We start from the raw sequence: 26,077 nt of genomic DNA, 5'->3' as shown, positions 1-26,077 counted from the left end.
TACTGGAAAACTTCTATATTAGCTTAGATAGCTATTATTTAGTTCTGATTAATGGTTAACGATCTTTTTGCTTGATTTGGAATCCCCACTTGGCTAACTCTTTGATTCAAGATGTCTGACATTTCACAAGCCCCACCCCATAGACGATGTAGGTCTTGTAATAGGCGTATTCCGAAGGCCTCGGTAGATCCTCACACCGCTTGTTCTGACTGTAGGGAAAGACCCTGTCAGTTGGAAGATCGATGTGAGGAATGCGCCGGACTTTCGGAACTTGATTTTGTCCGATTTCTTAAGTATTCAACCAAGTTAGAGAGAGAGAGAGTTAGGAGGAGTTCTTCTCGCTCTTCACTTTTTTCCTCACCTCATGATCCCCTACCTTTTCCTCCCCCTGTAGTGGCTACCCCCGAACGTACTATTTGCCCTCAACCTGATATGTCTGTTGTTTTGCGTGCCATTCAGGCTTTAGGTGACAAAGTGGAGTCGGTGGTTAGTGATCATAAGTCTCTTATGGCCGAAGTCAAGGAACTTAAGGTCAAGAGTGCAGTGGGTGGTAATAGTGCCAGTGCTGTGACGAGTGCTAGTGTCAGTGCAGCGCCAAGTGCTAGTGTCAGTGTCAGTGTGGTGCGTGAGGGTACTTCTGTGCGTGCCAGTCGTCCTCCCAGTCCGGGACCTCTTGCAAGCTCCCAAGCCCAGGGGAGAAGCAATGTCGAAGGGCAAAAGGGTTCGGCAGGCCTTGATCGGCGCACAGAAGTATCCTCGGTGGTTGCGGGCGTGTCTTCCAGAGACCGTCACTCCCACCCGCAGACGATTGAGCCCGTCTTTTACTCGTCTGCTGAAGAATTGTCAGGGAGGAAACGTTGGACTCAGGTCTCAAGACCTCTCAAACGCAGAGTCCAGACCTCAAGAGCTCTACAACCTGGCTGCAGTCATTGGATCAGCTCTGACTCGCCGCAGTCATCAGTTGAATGCACACCTCCTAAGAGGAGTAAAGTGCTGCCGCAACAGATCTCTTCTGTTAAGGCTTTGCCTCAGCAGACCTTAGTGTCTGCCGACCCCAAGTTGACTCTACTGCAGTCCATGCAGTCACAACTTGCGGTCTTGATGCGTGAGTGTCAGTCTGAGAAGGTTACACCTCCTCCTGCGATCGCTCCGCCTAACCGCAGTCCTGCCTGCCAGGCGTACGATGTTGAGGCTCCTCAGGATACCTTACCACGTACTGAGTTGACAGTTTCCAGTGGTGTGCAGCTACCTCCGCCTTCCTTAAGGCAACCTCAGCAATGGGAACAGGAAGCTTATACCTTACTTCCTCCGCTTCCACTTGCAGTTCCACCAGTGAGGCAACACTCTCTTGAGGTACAACAACCTCTCCCATCCATGAGACAGACTCCTCAGCTCTCGCTGCAGCGACCTCAACCCTCCTCAAGGCGAGAGCCTCAACACCTTAGCCTTGCGCCTCAGGAACCTCAACTCGCGAGACAATTACTGCGTTCTGCGCAGCCACTACCTCAACGCTCGCAGCTCACACCTCAGGAACCTCAACTCGTTCCTCAGGAACCTGCTACTGCGCATCCACCAACCTTACAGCAAGCGCAACTCTTGAGTCAAGACACTCATGCCAGGAGTCAGCCTCCTCCACCCATGCGCCTACCTTCTGCTACTTCTTTTGACCAGCCTTTGCAGCCTGAGCCTCAGGTGTTCCCTCAACAGAGACTTGAGGAGGAAACCACAAGCGTTTTTGCTCCAGCTCGTGCAGATTCTGCTGTTCAGCATACCTTACCTCTCACTTCGCTACACTCTGGTGATGAGGTTTCTGATGATGAGGCTGCACACCTGGACCCCTCATCAGACGTGGATGAATCCAAGTCTTCTCCGCCTCCTATTGACTTTCGTAAGGTCTTGGCTCTTTTCAGAGAGGTATACCCAGACCATTTTGTCTCTGCTACCCCCCGCTCTCCGCCATCTGAGTTTTCGCTGGGCATGCAGCCAGCCAAGTCAACGTATACTAAGCTCGTCTTTGCAAGGTCCTCTAAGAGAGCGTTAAGGATTTTAGGGGAGTGGTTGCAGTCTAAGCAGCAACTAGGAAAGACTTCCTTTATGTTTCCTCCGACTAAGCTCACTTCTAAAGCGGGCGTTTGGTATGCCACAGGAGAGGAACCAGGCTTGGGAGTACCTGCCTCTGCCCAGGCTGACTTCTCAAGTTTGGTAGACTCTCCTCGTAGAACAGCAATGAGGCGCTCTAAGGTTTGCTGGACCTTCTCAGATCTTGATCACTTCCTAAAGGGTGTATTTAGAGCCTTTGAGATGTTCAATTTCCTAGACTGGTGCCTGGGGGCCCTTAGCAAGAAGACCTCCCCTGCGGACAAGGACTCAGCCATGCTCTTAATGTCCTGCATGGATAAGGCTATTAGGGATGGATCTGACGAGCTTGCTTCGATGTTTGTGTCAGGAGTGCTTAAGAAAAGGGAGCAGCTTTGTACCTTCCTTTCCTCCAGCATCACACCTTGTCAAAGGTCTCAACTCCTTTTCGCTCCGCGCTCTAAGTTCCTGTTTCCCGAAGAGCTTGTTAAGGACTTGTCTGCGGCCCTGATACAAAAGGACACCCATGATCTTGTGGCCTCATCAGCTCGTAAGACTAAGGTTGCTACCTCAGTCCCCAGGACTTATCGCACCCCAGTGGCTGATACTCCTGCTACGAGGTTTCCGCCCTTTCGTGGTAGAGCCCCCAGCCGAGGAAGCTCCCGTCCAGACTCTTCCAGGAGCAAGTCTAGGAAAGGTTCCAAGACTTCTAAAGGAAAAAACTGACTCTCCTCATCTCCAGACAGCAGTAGGAGCCAGACTCAAGATCTTCTGGCAAGCCTGGGAAAAGAGAGGTGCAGACGCCCAGTCTGTCAGTTGGCTGAGGGAGGGTTACAGGATACCATTCTGCCGAAAACCCCCTCTGACCACATCTCCCCTCAACCTCTCTCCCAACTACAAAGAAAAGGACAAGAGGCTAGCGTTGCACCAGGAGGTGTCGCTCCTTTTACAGAAGAAGGCAGTGGTTATAGTCCGGGACCATCAATCCCCGGGCTTCTACAACCGTCTCTTTCTGGTGGCCAAGAAGACAGGAGGTTGGAGACCGGTGCTGGACGTCAGCGCGCTCAATGCTTATGTCACCAAGCAGACGTTCACGATGGAGACGACGAAGTCGGTCCTAGCAGCGGTCAGGCAGGAGGACTGGATGGTCTCGTTGGACCTGAAAGATGCTTACTCTCACGTTCCTATTCATCCAGACTCCCAACCTTTCCTGAGATTCGTTTTTGGAAAGGTTGTCTACCAATTCCAAGCCCTGTGTTTTGGCCTAAGCACAGCTCCTATGGTGTTTACGCATCTGATGAGGAATATAGCAAAATTCCTCCACTTATCGGACATCAGAGCCTCCCTTTATTTAGACGACTGGCTGTTGAGAGCCTCCACGAGTCGTCGCTGTCTGGAGAGTCTCAACTGGACTTTGGACTTGATCAAAGAACTGGGTCTGTTAGTCAATCTAGAAAAGTCTCAGCTCATTCCCTCCCAATCCATTGTGTACCTGGGAATGGAGATTCGGAGTCAGGATTTTCGGGCTTTTCCATCGGCCCCAAGGATAAGCCAAGCCCTAGATTGCATCCTGAGCATGCTGAAGAGGAGCAGTTGCTCGGTGAGACAGTGGATGAGTCTCACAGGGACCCTTTCATCGTTGGCCCTGTTCGTCGAGCTAGGGAGACTCCACCTCCGCCCTCTTCAATTCCATCTTGCAGCTCATTGGGACAAGGGTTTGACTCTCGAAGCAGTCTCTATCCCAGTCACCAAAGAGATGAAGACCACTCTCTTGTGGTGGAAGACCAATCTCCTTCTCAGGGAGGGCCTATCGTTGGCGATTCAGACCCACAATCTTCATCTCTTCTCGGATGCATCGGACTCGGGCTGGGGCGCGACCTTGAACGGACAGGAGTGCTCGGGAACGTGGAACGAGGAACAGGAAACGCTCCACATCAACTGCAAGGAGCTTCTAGCAGTTCATTTAGCCCTATTGAACTTCAAGTCCCTCCTGCTAGGCAAGGTGGTGGAGGTGAACTCCGACAACACCACAGCCTTGGCTTACATCTCCAAGCAAGGAGGGACCCATTCGAGGAGCCTATACGAGATCGCAAGGGACCTCCTCATTTGGTCAAGAAGTCTAAACCTCACCCTAGTTACGAGGTTCATTCAGGGCAACATGAACGTCTCAGCAGATCGCCTAAGCAGAAGGGATCAGGTCATCCCCACGGAATGGACCCTCCACAAGAGCGTGTGCAACAGACTTTGGACCTTGTGGGGTCAGCCGACCATCGATCTGTTTGCCACCTCCATGACCAAGAGACTTCCTTTGTACTGTTCCCCAGTTCCAGACCCAGCAGCAGTTCATGTGGATGCTTTTCTGCTGAACTGGTCCCATCTCGACCTTTACGCATTTCCACCGTTCAAGATCATAAACAAAGTCCTTCAGAAGTTCATCTCGCACGAAGGGACACGGCTGACGCTGGTTGCTCCCCTTTGGCCTGCAAGAGAATGGTTCACAGAGGTACTACAATGGCTGGTCGACGTCCCCAGGACTCTCCCTCTAAGAGTGGACCTTCTACGTCAACCTCACGTAGACAGGTTGCACCCAAACCTCCACGCTCTTCGGCTGACTGCCTTCAGACTGTCGAAAGATTCGCTAGAGCTAGAGGCTTTTCGAAGGAGGCAGCCAGTGCGATTGCCAGAGCAAGGAGGGTATCCACTCGTAGAGTCTACCAATCCAAGTGAGAAGTCTTCCGGAGCTGGTGTAGAGCCAATGCAGTTTCCTCTACCAATACCTCTGTGACCCAAATAGCTGACTAACTATTACATCTTAGGAATGAGAGATCCCTTTCAGCTCCTACGATTAAAGGGTACAGGAGTATGTTGGCTTCAGTTCTCTGCCACAGAGGTTTGGACCTTTCTTCCAACAAGGACCTTCAAGACATCCTTAAGTCTTTTGAGACTTCTAAAGAGCGTCGTCTACCCACTCCAGGCTGGAACCTAGACGTAGTCTTAAGGTTCCTTATGTCACCTAGGTTCAAACCTCTCCAGTCAGCTTCCTTCAAGGACCTTACCCTCAAGACTCTTTTTCTCGTCTGCCTTGCAACAGCTAAAAGAGTCAGTGAGGTTCATGCCTTCAGCAAGAACATTGGGTTCACATCCGAATCTGCAACATGTTCTTTACAGCTCGGATTCTTAGCTAAGAATGAACTTCCTTCACGTCCTTGGCCTAGATCGTTTGAAATACCTAGCCTCTCCAACATGGTAGGTAACGAGCTAGAAAGAGTTCTTTGCCCTGTCAGAGCTCTGAAATTTTATCTTAATAGGTCAAAACCTATTCGAGGACAGTCAGAAGCCTTATGGTGTGCCATCAAGAAACCTTCGAGGCCCATGTCCAAAAACGGGGTTTCGTATTATATAAGGCTTCTGATTAGAGAAGCCCATTCTCACTTAAAGGAGGAAGACCTTGCTTTGCTGAAGGTAAGGACCCACGAAGTGAGAGCCGTAGCTACTTCGATGGCCTTTAATAAAAACCGTTCTCTGCAGAGCATAATGGATGCAACCTATTGGAGGAGCAAGTCAGTGTTTGCATCATTTTATCTTAAAGATGTCCAGTCTCTTTACGAGAACTGCTACACCCTGGGACCATTCGTAGCAGCGAGTGCAGTAGTAGGTGAGGGCTCAACCACTACATTCCCTTAATCCCATAACCTTTTTTAACCTTTCTCTTGAATGCTTTTATTGTTGTTTTTATGGTTGTTACGGTAGGCTAAGAAGCCTTCCGCATCCTTTTGATTTGGCGGGTGGTCGATTCATTCTTGAGAAGCGCCTGGGTTAGAGGTTGTGTAGAGGTCCTTTAGTAGGGGTTGCAGCCCTATATACTTTAGCACCTTTGAGTTGATTCAGCCTCCTAAGAGGAACGCTGCGCTCAGTAAGGAAGACGAACTTAAAAAAGAGGCAGAGTAACGGTTCAAGTCGACTTCCTTACCAGGTACTTATTATTTCATTGTTATTTTGAGATAACTGTTATATGAAATACGGGATACTTAGCTATCCTTTAATCTTGTACACTGGTTTTCACCCACCCCCCTGGGTGTGAATCAGCTACATGATTATCGGGTAAGTTTAATATTGAAAAATGTTATTTTTATTAGTAAAATAAATTTTTGAATATACTTACCCGATAATCATGATTTAATTGACCCTCCCTTCCTCCCCATAGAGAACCAGTGGACCGAGGAAAAATTGAGGAGGTGTCAACAAGAAGTACTGTAGTACCTGGCCACAGGTGGCGCTGGTGAGTACACCCCCTTCTAGTATTGTGATAGCTGGCGTATCCCTCCCGTAGAATTCTGTCGGGCAACGGAGTTGACAGCTACATGATTATCGGGTAAGTATATTCAAAAATTTATTTTACTAATAAAAATAACATTTTAAGTTTCCTCTTGGAGATAGATGTCTTTATGTGATGGTGGTTTAACTCAAACTGAAGGGAAGGGTGGAAAAAAAGAATGGCTATTGTAGAACAACATCTAGGAACTTTTCCATAAACATTTGGAAGCGCCTAATCGGTTAAAAAAGCCAAGTAAGGATTACGTCATACAAAAAACAGAAAAGCTGGCCAAAGCGAATGCAAGCAATGCCTGCACAGTTACCGTAGTAACTTGACATCAGTCTCCCAGATGTAAACAATGTACTTAGAGTAGAGATTGACTTCACATTTTAATCGACCGATACGTAAGGTATAATGCCCCAGCCCCCATTAAATATATAGAGAAAAATACCAAACTAGCCAGCACTCGTCCATTTCTTACAGCGAATTTCAGTTTCGCTAGTAATTATAAATATCATACATGAACCCCAATTTCTCTTCCTCTTGTTTTGTTAAATATTTATTTTAATGTTACTGTTCTTGAAACATTTAATTTTTCCTTGGTTCCTTTCCTCAGTGGGCTATTTTCCCTGTTGGGGCTCCTGGGCCTATAGCATCCTGCTTTTCCAACTAGGGTTGTAGCTAACCAAGTAATAATAATAATACTGTCCAAAACCACTATAAACAAAGTTACAGATTTGAATGAAAAAAAAATGATAATTCTGTTATGCTTCTATCCTCATCATAGCACCTATCAGGGAAGTCTCCTCCCTCCAGACAGTTTGGTAAAGTTATAGAATAGTATAAGAAACAGAATAACACTACTATTTAGTGTACTTGTGGTATTTTGAATGTTTTTTTATAACAGTATCTTGCCGAAATCCATAATATATTCCTACACGAATATAAACCTCTCGTCCTTTATTAATGTTAAAGTTCAGCGTTCGTTGTGTCTGACCGTTAGAACAATTTTTAGGGGTTGTGGTAGCCTATTGGAATTGTCCCTGCCTAGTGATCTAGTGGACTGTGGATTGATACCAGCTCAAGTTTGACAGTTTCTTGTAGTGTCTGGAACCTCACTATCCTTGTGAGCTAAGGATGAGAAGTTTTGGGAAGCCTATAGGGCTATCTGCTGAGTCATCAGCAGCCATTGCTTGGCCCTCCCAGGTCCTAGTTTTGGTGGACAAGCATTTAGGGCACTGATCATATGCACCTGTTCTTAAGATATTTTATTTTTCCTTGTTTCCTTTCCTCACTAAGCTGTTTTCCCCTTTGGAGCCCCTGGGCTTCTAGCATTCTGCTTTTCCAACTAGGGTTGTAGCCTAGCAAGTAATAATGGTAATGATAAATGGTCAGTCTAGGGCATAGTCTTGCTGGACAGTGTCTCTGTCACTTCCCTTGCCCCATCCATTCATGATCTACCTTTAAACTCTTATATAGCAGGCGTTGGAGCCCGTCTGTCTCTGGTGTGTTGAAGACGTTACGTCCTCAGTTCTTCTTGGGTTTTCATTGGGTAACGACCGCCTTTGTTGTGTTCCAAATTCATGAGCGTGGTGAAGAGAGATCATGGCAGATAAAAATGGGCAAAAGATGCAGCTCTATCTTGGAATAGAAGGAAAGACTTGCAATAATTTCATTAGTAAACATCATGTTGGCCTTCACATGGTAATAAATGCAGGAAGCATGACTGCCCTCAAGATTCCCCATTCCCCGAATGCTGGACATGGCCTACCAAACACTGGGCCAAGTATGGAAAAAGAAAGATAAAAATGTAGAAAAAAGACAGGAATCTACCTTCCAAAAAATCCAAATCTAAATGAGGCCCCCATCCTTAGAAAAATTTTAGAAATTAAGATGATCTGCTTTTTTGGATGACAAGGATTTTTGGATTCTCCTAGCTCTTTTTCTATATCTTCCCTCAGCTCCTCCATCGGTCCCTGGTCCGATTTTTTTCTTCCACGGTGGTTCCTCCTCATTCCTCTGCTTGAAGAACAGGGGATAGAATGGTACCAGCTACACTGGGTAGGGCATTAAACCCACCACAAATGTAGCATATGTTTTTTGGGACGGAGGGACAAGAACCAAAGATCATACAGTAATTGTTCTCCAAAGGGGGCCAAAAGAAGTCTTTCTCCTGAAGGTCTTTCGCTGTAACGATTGTCACTATAACGAAGGGTACCACGTGATGCATTGCCAATATAAAGTAGGATGGAGATGGGAGAGCTGTGAGACTGGGGCGAACCACTTGACCGATCACCTATATGCAAAAGATGAGACATTTATAGAGGAATCCTCGCCCATGTCACAAACACCAAAAGATCATTGGCGATACATGGACGATCTGCGAGACGAATATTGGGATCTCAAATATCGCCATCTTGGAAAAAAAGAAAGAGCAGTGGAAATTGAGAAACTATGGTCGATCATGCCATCACTTTTCTCCCAATTGCTGATCAAGATCCTCATCATCCGCATCGCCAACTGGAAATGAGCTACGGCGCGAAGGAATAAAGATTGTGAGAAGGAATAAGGATGATCGGAACTTTTTTTTTTTTTTTTTTTTTTTTTTTTTTTTTTTTTCTCAAAGAAGAGAGCAATTTGAAATTACACCGATCTCAGTCCCTGCTCCTTCAACCCAGCCTGAAAGACCTCCAACACCCCCAGTCAGGAACAAAGGACTCCGGAGCGCCCTGCATCTCCCATAAGACATGAAGGGCAGACACCTGATCAAGTGAATGACTCTGAGACTCTGAATCAAGACCATAATGACCCAGAATCAGTGTCTTTTAAAAGTCCTGAGTTTGGTATGGAAAATGAACCAGTTACGGTAGCCGGACTGTTGAAGGATCCTGTTCAGGGGAAGTGCTCGTCAGCGAACAAACTGTTCGGAAGTCCTGCAAGCAAACGATCTTCACTGCAACTTCCTTGGACAGACACTATCTTTGAACCCATTGAAGTATTTCAAGAACAAATCATGAGTCAAACGTGTTTGCCGTTGGTTAATAGATTTATTAAGAGTATCCCTCCAGCCAAGAACTGTCAAAGGAAATACAATGTACTACCTACGTGAGGAATTTTACCTGTCTCCCTGTCAGTTGAACCAAATTTGGCAAATCTCGCTTGAATGACTATGGCACCACTGGGCTCGGAAACAGCAATCTTCCCAGCGCATGATTTGGCCTAGTTAGAATCTTTGGCGATGGGGGCCTGTGGTCTGGGCTGTTTCACTCTTCGCAACTTAGAAGAACTTGAAGGACGAAGCTTACCACAAAAATATGTGGTGTTTGTACTTTTTGGAGATACAGTAAGACCATAAACTTCTTAGATCACCCGTGTGCTAATATTTGGGGAAACATCTTGAAAAGAAGGGACACAGTAGCGTTAATTATATCTACTGTACCTTGTTAAGAATTCAATGGCTATTTCAACTTGCGTTGAAGTCATACTCCTAATAAAGAACTCAGATTTTTATACTGTAATTAGAAATAATACAAATTACAGTACTTATTAACTTTGATATCTTGCTGATGACTTAATTTTCTTGTTCCTTTTCAGCTGGTTTTGCACTCTTGCCATTTATGTGGGCTGTCAATGCAATTTGGTTTCTCAGAGAAGCATTTTGGGCGCCACCTTATCCAGAGCAGAAACAGATCCGTAAATGTGAGTGTTTTCAACAATTGTTAATTTACCTGGCTTTGATTTTGTTGTATTCAACATGAATTTTTAGTTGTTCATACAAGAATACAAACCCTCATCTATAAATGGTAGTATTATTTCGGCGGAGCTGGAAACTCAGATGTAAAAATTTATAAAAAGCTTTAGGGTACTTAGTGGCGGGCTTTTTGGGAAGCCATGCCTCCCTGCTAGCTTGCTAAGTAGCCACTTTGATTTTAGCAGTCAATTGGCACAGACGTACCCTCGGTGCAAACAAACTTGGGTTTTTACACCTTTTTTACTGGCATATTGTTGTGTGTTGAGAAAATGTAGAAACCATTTGTGGAGAAGCAAATGGAGAAAAGTTAGTGGATATGCAGTCCCTCCCTTAGATTCCTGGCCATGTGTGTGGAACTTTATTGAGCAGGACTAAAGTAGATTCCTAGTGTTTGTGCCCTTTTTGCAGAGGTCATAACTACATTCAGTCATCACCTTGCGAGAAGTTTAGGGAGTAGGCATCCTTCCAGTGGCTATAGTACGGCAAGAAGGTCCAAGTAAGATTCTTCTCTTTGGAGTCTTCCTTGAAGGCAAAGAAGTCTACAGAACTTCTTTCTCCTTCGGATACTCTGGCTTCTGAGCCTTTTCTGTATCACTCTTCTAGGGGAAGTTGAATAAGGATGGTGACATTGATTTAACCTTGGCCTAAATCCAGAGTAAGGCCACATTACTGTATCTGCTTCCCCCTAGAAAAGTAGAAATTCCATCTACCTAGAGGGAACCTAAAACTCCTGTAAACTGGTGATGACATGGCTAAGGACGACATCCTAGTGATGCTGTGGCCTTCCTTAGCCATTAAAACCAATCTGTTGAAAGAAAAACTCTTGCAAGCCCTTACAATATCATGGGCTTAGTCTTTTCATGACATGTTTTTTGTTGCCCTCCCTGTAGAGGGAGTACTTAACATGACCCCCCCTCCATCCAGCCCAGGTTTGAAAAGGAGGGAATGCTTTTAACATCCTTCATCCTTCTCTGGAATATGACAAGGATGTCTTCAATTCCCCAAGATGTAGCCTTAATGTCCTCCGAAGATGAACCTTTGCAAAGGACGATAAGTCTTCAGATATGTAGGAGAGACATTGTGCGCTAATGTATGGAAGCACTCACCTGTTCGCGCGCTCTCCATTTAGCACCATTTATCTGATCTTTGAGGTCTTACCTGTTCACTCTTGCTCTCCAGTTAGCGACTGAGGTCTTAGTCTTAGCTGATGGCATGTGCTCTCTAATTAGCTCACACTCATCGGATCCTGAGGTCTTATCTGTTCTTGCACGCGGTCCCCACTTGACCTGGATTCATTGGAACTGGAATATTCCAGTATCAGCACACACATTTGTAACCACTCAATCATTGGTTCACGCCCACACTTCCCTACATATGCACGCCCTTCTGTTAGCTCACTTTCATCTTTTTGCTTGTGCACGCTCATTTGGACATGAATACTCACTTGTTCGTTTGCTCCCCTCTGTAGAGCACACTCTTCTGTTTACACGTTTGTGTGCTCTCTTTTCAATATGTATTCTCCTGTTTGCGCATGTTCTCTAATGGATGAATATTCGCCACATCCTGAATCTTCATCTGTTCATGTCCACTTGCGTTCTCCTTTTGACTACATCCACACTCTCCAATTAAAAACTGCTCTCCTGCTTACGTGTGCATTTGTGCTCACCTATCCACACTTATTCAACTGTTCATGCTCACTCCATTTTTATGGAATGATTGTCTGTTCACATGCATTCTTTTGTGTGCGCACAGCAGCTTCATGTATCTGCACATACACATTTTCCCATTAAGATTTGGTTGCCTGTTAAATCACACTCACCCATTAAGACAGGCTCAGCTGTCAGATCACGCTTTCATGTTTGGGCATGCTCATCGCTTACTAAGCATGCGCCTATATATGATCGGTCCCCTGTTCCAGAAACCTTGCCTCTCAGTGCCAGATCTTCTGAAGATCACACGCAGTTCATAGAAAGAAGGCTACATGAGTCTGTCTTTTGTCTTCATAACTTACAATACAGTATATATGACATACTTTTTCCATTTTAATGTTTTTACTAATCTCAAGATAATTTATATTTCTTATTTATTACTTCTCATAGATACAGTAGTTTATTATCTTAATTCCTTTCCTCACAGTGCTATTTTTTCCTTATGGAGCACTTGGGCTTATAGACCCAGCTTTACCAGCTAGAGTTGTAGCTTAGCTAGTAGTAATAGTAATAATAATAATGATAGTACCACAGAGTACTCTTCATAAGATCAATCTCTACACACAAGGAGCCTAGTCTTAAGGAGAGACGTCCCTAAGACACCTCGAGCAATTAATTCTCCCAGATACTTTTCGAGGGATAGATCACTTCGAGATCATCAAAGAACTTCATCATCCTCAGGGGTCAGATAATCCAATAAACACTTTTAGTCTGCAGGTCTTGAAGTTCTGTACTGTGTCTGTGTTAGCCCTTCAGAGGTACAAGGACTTGCTTCATCGCCCAAGGCTAGCATGTGATTAAAGGAAACTTGTAGTTCTGCAAGGAATGACCCTGTTGCTATAGACTCACCAGAAAACTGTCCAGATTTAGTACTGGAACCGGACAAAAGACATTCGGAACCTTGCCATGGACTCGCCAGAATAATGTCCAGATTCAGTACTGGAAACGGACAAAAAGACATTCAGAACCTCGCCATGGACTCGCCAGAATAATGTCCAGATTCAGTACTGGAAACGGACAAAAAGACATTCAGAACCTCGCCATGGACTCGCCAGAATAATGTCCAGATTCAGTACTGGAAACGGACAAAATACTAGGCATGCAGTTAATTCTGATAGTCAGGCCTTCTCCATCATGATGCTCAATACTACATAGTATTCTAGAAGTTTTATTCCAGCTGTGACCAAGTTGTGGAATGGTCTTCCTCATCGGGTAGTTTCTCTATCAGCTGTTTGGATCCATCAATTACTTTGAAATAAACTACAATACAGTATTGTTCATTGATATTCATTGTACAGTAGTCTTAGTGTAGACTACCTTTTTTCAATATTAAACTTACCCGATAATCATGTAGCTGTCAACTCCGTTGCCCGACAGAATTCTATGGAGGGATACGCCAGCTATCACAATACTAGAAGGGGGTGTATTTACCAGCGCCACCTGTGGCCAGGTACTCAAGTACTTCTTGTTGACACCTCCTCAATTATTCCTCTGTCGTGCTTCCGGCAAGACGTTCTGGGATACGCATATGTTCTTGGAGTATTTTCACGACTTTGGTGAAGTATTTCTCTTTGATTTCGGCTGTCGCTTTACTGGAAACTTCTATATTAGCTTAGTTAGCTTTTGGAATTAATTTGATTAATTTTGGTGACGAAAGAGAGAGAGAGAGAGAGAGATAGAGTATGAACTCTCGTTCACTTTTCAATGGCCGACCCTTCCCTTAGACGGAAGTGTTGGTGTCTAAGAGAGTATAGACTCTCTTTCTTAATTTTGCTTAACAAAAGTTATAGATTTATTTTATATCTCTCCGCCTCTTATAGGCCTCTTCGATTAACTTCCTTTTATTATAAACTCATTAAAATTAATTTTTATATTTGTTTATATTCGACCTTCCTAATAGTAGGCGGTCTTTTACCGAAGTTAATAAACTTTGAGCCCGTCATTTCGGTTTTACCTGTTAACATATTATGCTATTTCCGCCACAGAGTTTGAAAGATTTTCTTTGACAGTCTCGTACTGTTTTCAAAGCTGAACTAACGTTTTGTTTTGTCTCTGCAGTTGTTGACGTTCAGAACGTTCAACTTGCACTCTATCGTTACGATAGAGAAAGAATGTTCACGGTTTCACGTTGCAGTAAGAGTAACCGTGTCTAGCGTTTTGTTCATTCTTTCTTAACTTAATGGTTTTGATCCTAATAAAGGAACTTTTCAGTTTTTTTCCTTTAACAATAATATGTTTTAACGATATATATGATTGGGCTCTTCTCTCAGGTTCTAAGTCAAGAGAGAGAGAGAGAGAGAGAGAGAGATAGAGACGGAGGGAGAAAGAGGATAAACGTTTCATTCAAGCCTGCCAGGCGTACGAGTAACGTCGTTATCGTTTTTTGCTCTTCTCCCTAGTCTCTTTAGGGGAAGAAACTAAACGTTTCTAGAGTGATCTAGTGTTTAGTCTCTTTCCACCACTGAATTATCTTTCATTAGATTTTTCTGTTACATTGTAATTCTGTTTTCGCAATTACTAACTTTGAGAAAGGATAGAATTGCGTATTTCAGGTACAAACCACTTAAAGTTTCGAGTTCAGTGAAATAAGTGCAAACAGAAATCAAAGTGATAAGTGATTAGTGCGTGAGGGTACTTTTGTGCGCGCCAGTCGTCCTCCCAGTCCGGGACCTCTTGCAAGCTCCCAAGCCCAGGGGAGAAGCAATGTCGAAGGGCATAAGGGTTCAGCAGGCCTTGATCGGCGCACAGAAGTATTCTCGGTGGTTGTGGGCGTGTCTTACCGAGACCGTCACTCCCACCCGCAGACGATTGAGCCCTTATTTTGCTCGTCTGCAGAAGAGATTAGGGGAGAAAATAAAGGCAGAGTAACGCTGGTCTCAGGTCTCAAGACTTCTTAAACGTTAAGTCCAGACCTATGCCAGACGTACGAAGTTAAAGTTCACAACCCGAATGCAGTCATTGGGTTAGCTCTGACTCTCCTCAGTCATCAGTTGATTACACTCCGCCTAAGAGGAGTAAGGTTCTTCCACAACAGATCTCTGCTGTTAAGGCTTTACCTCAGCAGAACTTAGTGTCTGCCGACCCCAAGTTAACTCTACTGCAGTCCATACAGTCACAACTTTCGGTCTTGATGCGTGAGTGTCGGGCTGAGAGTGTTGCACCTCCTCCTCCGCCTACACTCCCTCCACCTGTTCTCGCTCCGCCTGTGCTCGCCCAGCCTGCACCTGCTCCGCCTGTGCTCGCCCAGCCTGCACCTGCTCCGCCTGGTCGCAGCACCATCTGCCAGGCGTACGATGTTGTGAACTCTACTACAGTCCATGCAAGCACAGCTTTCGGACTTGATGAGTGAGTGTCGGGCTGAGAGTGTTGCTCCTCCGCCTCCGCCTACACTCCCTCCTCCTACACTCGCTCCGCCTGATCACAGTACCATCTGCCAGGCGTACGATGTTGTGGACTCTACTACAGTCCATGCAAGCACAGCTTTCGGACTTGATGAGTGAGTGTCGGGCTGAGAGTGTTGCTCCTCCGCCTCCGCCTACACTCCCTCCTCCTACACTCGCTCCGCCTGATCACAGTACCATCTGCCAGGCGTATGATGTTGTGGACTCTACTACAGTCCATGCAAGCACAGCTTTCGGACTTGATGCGTGAGTGTCGGACTGAGAGTGTTGCTCCTCCGCCTCCGCCTACACTCCCTCCACCTACACTCGCTCCGCCTGATCGCAGTACCACCTGCCAGCAGTTCCACCTGCCAGGCGTACGATGTTGAGACACGTGCTGAGTTTGCTGTTCCCTGTGGTGTTCAGCCTCCGCCTTTCTTAAGGCAACCTTTACATTGGGATCAGGAGGATTATACCTCTCTTCCTCCGCCTCCACTTGCTGCTCCACCAGTGATGCAACACTCGGTTGAGGTACAACAACCTCTCCCGTCCATGAGTCAGTTTCCTCAGCTCTTGCTGCAGCGAGCTCAACCCTCCATAAGGCAAGCACCACAACACCTTAGCCTTGCGCCTCAGGAGCCTCAGCTTGCGAGACATTTACCTTGTTCTGCGCAGCCTCTTCCTCATCGCGCTCCGCTCACACCACAGGAACTGGAACTTGCTACTCCGCTTCCGCCAACCGCTCAGCAAGCGCAACCCTTGGGTTCAACCACTCATGCTAGGAGTCAGCCTCCTCCACCCATGCGCCTTCCTTCTGCTTGTCTTTTATTCAGCCTTTGCAGACTGAGCCTCAGGTGTTCCCTCATCGGAGTCTTGAAGAGGAAACCACACTATTGTTGTTCCAGCTCGTTCTGACTCTGCTGTTCAGCATACCATGGTTTAAACCCCATGCAAGCATGCATAAAGCACTCTAGCACTGGTCATGGAATTTCTGAGAAATGTTAAACGCCATGCACACGCTCTGCTTTCCTTTCAGCAGGCTCTGCTTACAGCAGGCTCTGCTTACTACATGCTCAGCATTCAGCATGCTCTGCATTCAGCATGCTCTGCATACAACATGCTCTGCATACAGCATGCTCTGCATTCAGCATGCTCTGCATACAACATGCTCTACATACAGCATGCTCTGCATACAGCATACTCTGCATACATCATGCTCTGCATACCTTACCGCATGCTTCTCAACACATCTTGGGTTGTTGCCAACTCACTAGACTGTCAAGCAGTTTCATAACGTTGCCTTCTAGTCTGCTGCTTTGCACCTGTGAACCCTCACTCAGAGAACTTAGCTTTTCTAGGATAAGGTCCCTGTAGATGAGAAAGTTCTTTTCTCCCTCCTTCTGATATTCCCTTGAGGACTCTGTCATTTGGAGGGAGCCTTTAGCTGCATAACCTCTTATGGACTTTTATTTAAGCATAACATGCTTACAGGGAAGGTAATGGTTACACTTCAGCCGCTAATCCCGTCTGTTACCACACCTGCTCCCATAGACCTTGAGCTGTGTTGCATGACATGCAGTCCAAGCTTAGTCCTTGTTAGAGGATTTTTTGTTTACGGAGTCAATGTGTCACGGGGAAGACGTTCAACAACCAACAGAAGGGACTTGTTGTGACGCAGTGCGGCAACCTCAGCAACCCGTTAAGGAGTTGTCTGTACGACCCAGACAGTCTAGACAGATTCGGGTTGTCACTGTACTTCCTCGCTTGCCCATGATTGACAGTTTACAGACTGTGCAGCAGTATCATGATCTTGTGTCCGGCTCCGTCAGACGACTGGCTTTTAAGAGCTCCCTCAAGTCGTCGCTGTCTGGAGATTTTCAAATGGACTATGGATCTGACCAAGGAACTGGGCCTCCTGGTCAATTTTGAGGAGTCTCAGCTCGTTCCATCCCAGACCATTGTCTCCTTGGGTATGGATCTTCAGAGTCGAGCTTTTCGGACTTGTCCGTCGGCCCCAAGGATCTTCCAAGCCCTAGAATGCATCCAGAGCATGCTGAGAAGGAACCGATGCTTAGTCAGGCAGTGGATGAGTCTAACAGGGACACTTTCATCGCTGGCCCTGTTCATCGAGTTAGGGAGACTCCACCTCCGCCCCCTTCAGTATCATCTAGCTGCTCACTGGATAAAGGACATGACGCTAGAGACGGGCTCAGTTCCTGTTTCCGAAGAGATGAGGTCTACTCTAACGTGGTGGAAGAACAGCATTCTTCTCAAGGAAGGTCTACCTTTGGCTGTTCAGACCTCCGACCACCGTCTCTTCTCGGACGCATCGGACACGGGCTGGGGTGCGACACTGGACGGACAGGAATGCTCGGGAACATGGAATCAGGAGCAAAGGACACTTCACATCTATTGCAAGGAGTTGTTGGCAGTTCATTTGGCCTTGATAAACTTCAAGTCCCTCCAGCTTAACAAGGTGGTGGAGGTGAACTCCGACTACACCACAGCCTTGGCTTACATCTCCAAGCAGGGAGGGACTCATTCGAGGAAGTTGTTCGAGATCGCAAGGGACCTCCTCATTTGGTCAAAAGATCGAAAGCTCACGCTGGTAACGAGGCTCATTCAGGGCGATATGAATGTCATGGCAGATCGCCTCAGCCGGAAGGGTCAGGTCTTCCCCACAGAGTGGACCCTTCACAAGAATGTTTGCAGCAGACTTTGGGCCCTGTGGGGTCAGCCAACCATAGATCTATTCGCTACCTCGATGACCAAGAGGCTCCTCTTGTATTGTTCTCCGATTCCAGACCCAGCAGCAGTTCGCGTGGATGCCTTTCTGCTGGTTTGGTCCCATCTCAACCTGTATGCATTCCCGCCGTTCAAGATTGTCAACAGGGTACTTCAGAAGTTCGCCTCTCACAAAGGGACACGGCTGACGTTGGTTGCTCCCCTCTGGCCCGCGAGAGAATGGTTCACCGAGGTACTGCAATGGCTGGTCGACGTTCCCAGGACTCTTCCTCCTAGAGTGGACCTTCTGCGTCAACCTCACGTAAAGAAGGTACACCCAACCTCCACGCTCTTCGTCTGACTGCCTTCAGACTATCGAAAGACTCTCAAGAGCTAGAGGCTTTTCGAAGGAGGCAGCCAGAGCGATTGCCAGAGCAAGGACGACATCCACTCTCAGAGTCTATCAGTCTTAATGGGAAGTCTTCCGAAGCTGGTGCAAGGCCAATGCAGTTTTCCTCAACCAGTACCAATGTAACCCAGATTGCTGACTTCCTGTTACATCTAAGGAACGTAAGATCCCTATCAGCTCCTACGATCAAGGGTTACAGAAGTTTGTTGGCAGCGGTTTTCCGCCACAGAGGCTTGGATCTTTCCTCCAACAAAGATCTACAGGACCTCCTTAGGTCTTTTGAGACCTCAAAGGAACGTCGGTTGTCCACTCCAGGCTGGAATCTAGACGTGGTCCTAAGGTTCCTAATGTCATCAGGATTTGAACCGCTCCAATCAGCCTCTTTTAAGGACCTCACATTAAAAACTCTTTTCCTCGTGTGCTTAGCAACAGGTAAAAGAGTAAGTGAGATCCACGCCTTCAGCAGGAACATAGGTTTCACATCTGAAACGGCTACATGTTCCTTGCAGCTCGGTTTTTTGGCTAAAAACGAGCTTCCTTCCCGTCCTTGGCCTAAGTCGTTCGAGATCCCAAGCCTGTCCAACATGGTGGGGAACGAACTGGAGAGAGTACTTTGCCCAGTTAGAGCTCTTAAGTACTATCTAAGAAGGTCAAAACCATTACGAGGACAATCAGAAGCCTTATGGTGTGCTATCAAGAAGCCTTCTCTACCAATGTCTAAGAACTCAGTTTCTTACTACATCAGGCTTCTGATTAGAGAAGCAAATTCTCATCTGAAGGAAGAAGACCTTGCTTTGCTGAAGGTAAGGACACATGAAGTGAGAGCTGTGGCTACTTCAGTGGCCTTCAAACAGAACCGTTCTCTGCAGAGTGTTATGGATGCAACCTATTGGAGAAACAAGTCAGTGTTCGCATCATTCTATCTCAAAGATGTCCAGTCTCTTTACGAGTACTGCTACACCCTGGGTCCATTCGTAGCAACGAATGCAGTAGTAGGCGAGGGCTCAGCCACTACATTCCCATAATCCCATAACTTTTTAACCTTTCTCTTGAATACTTTTTATGGGTTGTACGGTCGGCTAAGAAGCCTTCCACATCCTTGTTGATTTGGCGGGTGGTCAATTCTTTCTTGAGAAGCGCCAAGGTTAAAGGTTGTGATGAGGTCCTTTAGTATGGGTTGCAGCCCTGTATACTTTAGCACCTTTGAGTTGATTCAGCCTCCCAAGAGGAACGCTGCGCTCAGTAAGGAAGACGATCTTATTAAAGGCAGAGTAACGGTTCAAGTCGACTTCCTTACCAGGTACTTATTATTTCATTGTTATTGTGGATAACTGATTATATGAAATATGGGATACTTAGCTATCCTTTAATCTTGTACACTGGTTTTCACCCACCCCCCTGGGTGTGAATCAGCTACATGATTATCGGGTAAGTTTAATATTGAAAAATGTTATTTTTATTAATAAAATAAATTTTTGAATATACTTACCCGATAATCATGATTTAATCGACCCTCCCTTCCTCCCCATAGAGAACCAGTGGACCGAGGAATAATTGAGGAGGTGTCAACAAGAAGTACTTGAGTACCTGGCCACAGGTGGCGCTGGTAAATACACCCCCTTCTAGTATTGTGATAGCTGGCGTATCCCTCCATAGAATTCTGTCGGGCAACGGAGTTGACAGCTACATGATTATCGGGTAAGTATATTCAAAAATTTATTTTATTAATAAAAATAACATTTTGTTTAAAGGCAAGGCATTTTTCCAATATATCAAATGTAGCTTAGACTAAAATTTATATGAAATTGATGTTTGCTCTTTGGTATCTTGACCACTCAAGTATAGACTAAATGCATATTATAGGGTCTTAGTTACTTTTCCAATTTTAATGCTTATCTGATAGCCAGGCTCCAAACCATCAAGTATTCCAAGGCACCTGCAAGTCGTTAAAATACTTCTGGTTGAGGGTTGTTATTGGGTCCTTTGACTGGCCAGATAGCACTGCGTTTGATCCCTCTCTGATGACGACTCATTTTTCCTTTGCTTACATGTACACTGAATAGACTGGCCTATATTTACACCATTTTTCTTTCCTCATTCACCTGAAAAAACTAAGATAATGGAAAAATCCTTCTTCACTAGGGGTTCTCTACTGCACTGTAATTGTTCAGTGGCTACATTCGACTTCATAACGGTAGAAGATACTCTTTAGTTATGGTAAGCTGTATCCCTTCTAGGAGAAGGACTCCAAAATCAAACAATTGTTCTCTAGTCTTATGTAGTTCCGCAGCCTCTGCACCATGATCTTCCACTGTCTTGGATTAGAGTTCTCTTGCTGGAGGGTACACTCAGGCACACTATTCTATGTTTCCTTATTTCTTTTCCTCACTGAGCTATTTACTGTACCTTGTTGGATCCCTTGGGCTTTAGCATCCTCCTTTTCTAGCTAGGTTTGTAGCTTGGTTAGTAATAATGATAAATGAATAGAAGGTCTTGAACCGTAAGACTAATATTTTTCACCATAAGGAGCTCTTTATGATATATGGAAATGATTTTACCTGGAGGCGAGTGGGTATTATTTCAAGGAATCTTTCCCAATATTCATATGATATATGCTTCAAGTGCAAGCTTAGTCGCAAGAATTGTAATCCAAAGATTTCCTGCCTTTTAGCCTCTACCAAATCAGTCTTAATATGTTTTTCATGAATTCAGGATAAAAAATTATTACAAGACCAAAATCGTACCCTGGTATGTATTATTGCCTACTCTGGAATCTTCCATTAATAAGGACCTTGATGAGATGTTCTCGTGTCCAGTCAGGGCATTAAATTCATCTTTTGTAAGAAAGTTTCCTTTATAAAAAGAGGTGAAGAACCTTTTTTTGTGCTATTAGAAATAGTTAGTTCCAGTGTCAAAAATACATGCTGTGATTATCTTCTATGGTTCCTCTCGTACCATTTTTAATAAGAAGAGAAGCTGTCACCATCCATAAGCTATGACAAGTAAAGGCATCAAAAGATAGGATTACAAGTATTAAGCTTTCAAGAAATTCTCATTAACACTCAACCTCGTGTCGTTATCGAGGTTGATTTCAACTATCCGAATGGACTCGGGACTCCTACCATTTCTCCCATTCGAGACACAGTGCTGCTCCGGGAGCCCACTTGACTCTTTTCACCAAAGACAAAGAAGACGACGACCATTCAGCACAGAGGAAATTAGAGATCTTCTGCTGACTCATCTTCCTGTTGGAATAGCTTTTCCCCTTTATGGGTAAATAAGTGCAAGAAGATCGATCAATAGGAGTTTGTGCAGTTGACTCCTGCCTTTTCTTTCCCCATTGAGAGACGGTTCTGCTCTAGGAATCCTCTTGACTCCCCTCACTCTCAGACTACTAGTCCAGGACTGGAAATCTCTCATGCTCCAAGATTTGACCAAATACCATGTTTGAGCCATAGGGATTTTAAACAGGCAACTTCTTAGACCTAATCTCAGCACCCATAAAAGCATAGAGAGGCCACATCGTATTTGCACGGTTGTTGATAAGGCTTCTCACTGACCAAGTACAGGCACTTGTGTGGCTCTGCTTTGCTCTGCAGGGTACCACACTCTCACATTTGCTCTCCAAAGGGTAAGGCACAGGGTCCCATTAACTTCAGAGCATGACAGCCAAACGCAGTTCAGTTATTGAAGGAGATCAGCCAACGGTTGTTACTCCTTTCTTTCTCTACAGGAGATTGCTTTTTTATTAGGCTGGCTGGCAAATGTCCTAAAGGAGAATATCAGACCCTACAACACACGACTGTAGTACATTCCTTACAAAGAAACAGGTCTTTAAAATGTACTTCAGGATAACCAAGGTCTTCCTTTATTTTAAGTTGACATGTCTTTCGTTTGACAGCTGCTAGTTCCCCAGCAATAGCTCCGGTAGTTCCTAAAGCATTAGAAATCAGCAACCATTGTTCTCCTTACCATCCCATGTCATTGGAGCAGGAATATGGGACAATCTATCCTGGTCCATATTGCCTAGCCCTTGTGAAGCAAGTAGGAAATTGCATATTTTTGCCTATGTATCAAGTCATTTTGGAGAATAAAAGATTATCATCACCTTGTTTCAGAAATTCACAGTTAGAACCTAGAACCCGGCCATTCACAACCTCAGTTCCTTCTTCATCTCTTCCATGTATGAATGATCTTTTGGACACCTGGATCGCACATCTTCCTGTCCTGGAAGGACACTGTTTCTATCTGACTTTGTAGGGCATTCAAACATGCTTCTCTAGCTGGCAAGGAGAGGAAGGGAGTATCCCAGATTCCAGCGCATGAAGTGAAACATATCGAATCAATCCTAGCTCTCAGGAAGAACTAGTTGAGGAGGTAATTCATGAATACAAAGTCTGGTAACTTCACAGGACTAGAAACATCTTGTCTAAGGTAGCGGTCGTAACGTGATTCTAGAATGATAGGTAGAATGACTGGCCATTCTACCCCTTCTATCTTCCCTCTCCCCTTTTCTGGGGTGCTGGATCGGATGCTACATGTAGTGGAGCCACATGATCAAGCAACTATTCTTACTAGTAAGTTTTGTTTAGAAGTTTCTCCCCTATCCTCCCAGTTGAAGGCGAGGATGGTCAAGTTTATGAAACTATTTTACAATAATGATACATTCTGACAGTATACTCTCCACAAATATATAAGTTTTCCTTGACCGTCTACCTGTTCCTGATAGTGACCTAGCCTAACACCTGCCTCATCTTCATGACTAGGTTGATATGATATTGATATGAGTCATTAGTTTTGTGCCTGTACAGGACCTATGTGCTTGGACATATCCTGGCATAGTAAGCCAGCCAGTTTGGTTAGGGACTTGCTACTTCCAAAGTATATGTCTCCTATTAAAGGACACAGGTTTGTTTTTGCTTAAGAACAAATCTAAAATTTTTGAAATATTTATTTTTCCTAATTACACAAACCAGAGTCCCTCATGTTATACTTCCTGCCTCAACTGCCCCACAAGTCCTAGGCTGATGGTCAAAGTGAGAACTCGGTGGCCTGTCGGGTGAGTGGAGCTTATCCGCCACCCAGTAGTAAATAATGCCACCTCGTTAAGGTTTTAACAGTTGTTTCCTATTTTTCTAAAAGCGTACTCTAATAGGACTTAAGTTTTCACAGTTAGGAAAAATACAAATTACTCTTAACGATTTGTGGTACAGTACTGTATTCTGCTTACTAGACCCTTTCAGTTCTCTACAATCTAGTGGGCCCAGGAGCAACTTAAGAAAGATGGCTATCTACAAATGCTAGTCATGTGTGGGAAAGTGAGATTCAAATTACTCGATGGGCTAGTCAAAATCTTGGAAAAATATAACTTTTCTTCTCATCCAGCTCACGCTTGAATCATATAGAGTATGAATATTGGATAAGTATTGAGATAATAAATTTGATTTTTAAAATTGAACTTTTTCATTAGCAATTTGGACTAAAGACATACCATTTAGAGCACCCCTTCAATATAAGTTTAAACTGGGTATAGTAAGATTGTTAAATCACAATTAAGACTATTTTAACGAATTCAAAATCTAAACCATTCATAAAAGCTCAATGAAATGCACACCACAATTTATTATATTATTTACTGCAAAATAAACAGAGAACTTTAATTGTATTAAAGTCAAGATTTTATTACTGCATGCTCTCTCTCTCTCTCTCTCTCTCTCTCTCTCTCTCTCTCTCTCTCTCTCTCTCTCTCTCTCTCTCTCTCTCTCTCTCTCTCTCTCTCTCTCTCTCTCTCTCTCTCTCTCCTCTCTCTCTCTCTCTCTCTCTTTTTTTTTTTTTATTGAATATTTCTGTATTTTATACTGCCCCTTTCATATCATCTTGGTATTGTAACTTCTTTTCGAGGTTATTTTGTTCGAAGATATTTGTATGGTGTTTATGACATTGAATGTTATCTTTCACAGATGTCATCATATCAGGCATAGGTGCATTGGTATGGCTGATTGGGCTCATCACGTGGGTCACAGTCTTCCAACAAATGCGCAGTGAATGGGGTGCCTTGGCAGATCGTATGTCGTTCATAATACCGAAAGGAGTTCCATAATTATTTATCTTCAAGTTCTTCTGCTCTCATAGAGGTTTTACTGTACCATATCCTTTGCGTAATATTTTACCTTTTTGTAAAACTCTTTGTGAACTTTATAGAGTGGTTTCTATCATTCCATATGAGGATTCTAAGGGCCTTTATAATTTAGTATGATAGCTTAATAATCAATTACAAGTTACACTGTACTGTACAGTTAATTGAATTCATCAACATTTATTGGACCTGATGATGATTTTTTTTTCTTTTTTTTGGAATCAAAATTGAAAATCAGCAGCAGCAAATTTGAACTCTTGTAGTTTCTCCAATAATAGTCATTCTTCAACAGTATGCAAATTTGGTAAATAATTTTATTAAGCCTTTTAAAACTTTATTCTGTAATATAGCCATGCTATATTACAGGATGGGTGATCTGAAGTCTTCTGAGGTTGGTTGTGTTTTGATTGATGCTGTATATGAAATTGGTTGATCTTTTTTAATTTATGCATGAATTACCTAAGTATATTTTGTTATCTATTTTTGAAATTTGGAAATGATAGCATTCACATTTTAGAATCCGCAGTGCTTATGATTCTCTTCAATCCATAGGTAAGGAACCATGTTTTATATATGAAGCTTCAATAAAACATTTGTCTAGTATTTGTTTTAAGGACCTTGTACCTATTGCTTTTAATATGTTTGATTATGTCTAAGAGTTTTAATTTTCACCTATTTTTTCCCAAGAAATGATTTTAGAAATGAGAGTGTTCTTTAACTAAGGTCATTTTCCTAGAGAATTGCCAGCTCTCCACACTTGTAAGTTACTTAGAGATTTCTAACGTCCCTAAAGCAGTAAAAAGGTTTTTTCCTCTGAATACAAATCTCATTTCTTTAATAGGAATACAATTTTGGCTTAGCTGGAAATGTTTATTCAACTTTTAGCTCGGTAGTAGTAGCCCCACCCACCCGACAGTCGGCTCTGCACTTTCTTTTGATTTAAGCAGCAAGCAGTACAGACTTCCTGCCTCTAAATTTTGCTGTTTCAATTTTTTGCTTCCTCTTTTAAAAGAAATGGAAAAGGGAGCAGACAGACCATTGTGTTTGACGGATAGATTAAAGGAAGAAGACAATGGTATGCAGTTGTTATTCTGATGAACTGTAAATGTGTGTCAGTTTTCTGTGCTGACCTCCTGTTATCCACATCATCCTGGTTCCCAATGTGCATAACTGTTTGCTGTCATTCCTTCACTAGTGAGCCCTTACAACAATGTCCAAAACACGAACCTAAGGAATTTGGCTTTCTTTGGACATTGCTAGTGCTCCGTCAATGAAAGGAGGTTTTGCGACCGCTGAGGGGCACAACACTTTTTCTGTCCCTGCAGTGTCTTTCTGACCCCTGGTGAGGTGCTGAAGGGTAGGCTGTTTAGTGCCTGGTAGTGTTGTCTCCGCTGCTTTAATGAATTCCCTTGTGGCCTCTTCCTCTTTGGGAGCATTGTCGTTGACTTGCACAACCTGTTAGAAAACGAACTTCACGTTCCTCTGGTGTTTCTGCCTCATCTTCACTAAAATAATTATATGCTGGTAGTTCTAAAAGAACATGTGCAGTAGAATATATTATGGAAGAAATCCAGGAA

General features: G+C 44.3%; 1 protein-coding gene across 1 annotated transcript in view; it reads left to right on the top strand.

Moving 5' to 3' along the window:
• Positions 1 to 24,659, top strand: part of LOC137657538 (gamma-secretase subunit PEN-2-like) — a 28,459-nt gene extending 3,800 nt beyond the window's left edge. Inside the window, exons 2-3 of the mRNA XM_068391873.1 lie at positions 9,986 to 10,090; positions 24,325 to 24,659. Coding sequence (XP_068247974.1) covers positions 9,986 to 10,090; positions 24,325 to 24,464 — 245 coding nt within the window. The 3' untranslated portion in view covers positions 24,465 to 24,659. The remainder of the gene's footprint in view (positions 1 to 9,985; positions 10,091 to 24,324) is intronic.
• The last annotated feature ends 1,418 nt before the right edge of the window (positions 24,660 to 26,077 follow it).

This window comes from Palaemon carinicauda, chromosome 1 (assembly GCF_036898095.1).
Source record: "Palaemon carinicauda isolate YSFRI2023 chromosome 1, ASM3689809v2, whole genome shotgun sequence".
NCBI lineage: Eukaryota > Metazoa > Arthropoda > Malacostraca > Decapoda > Palaemonidae > Palaemon > Palaemon carinicauda.
Note: the sequence above shows the minus strand (reverse complement) of the source record. Positions and strands in the feature narration are given on the sequence as shown.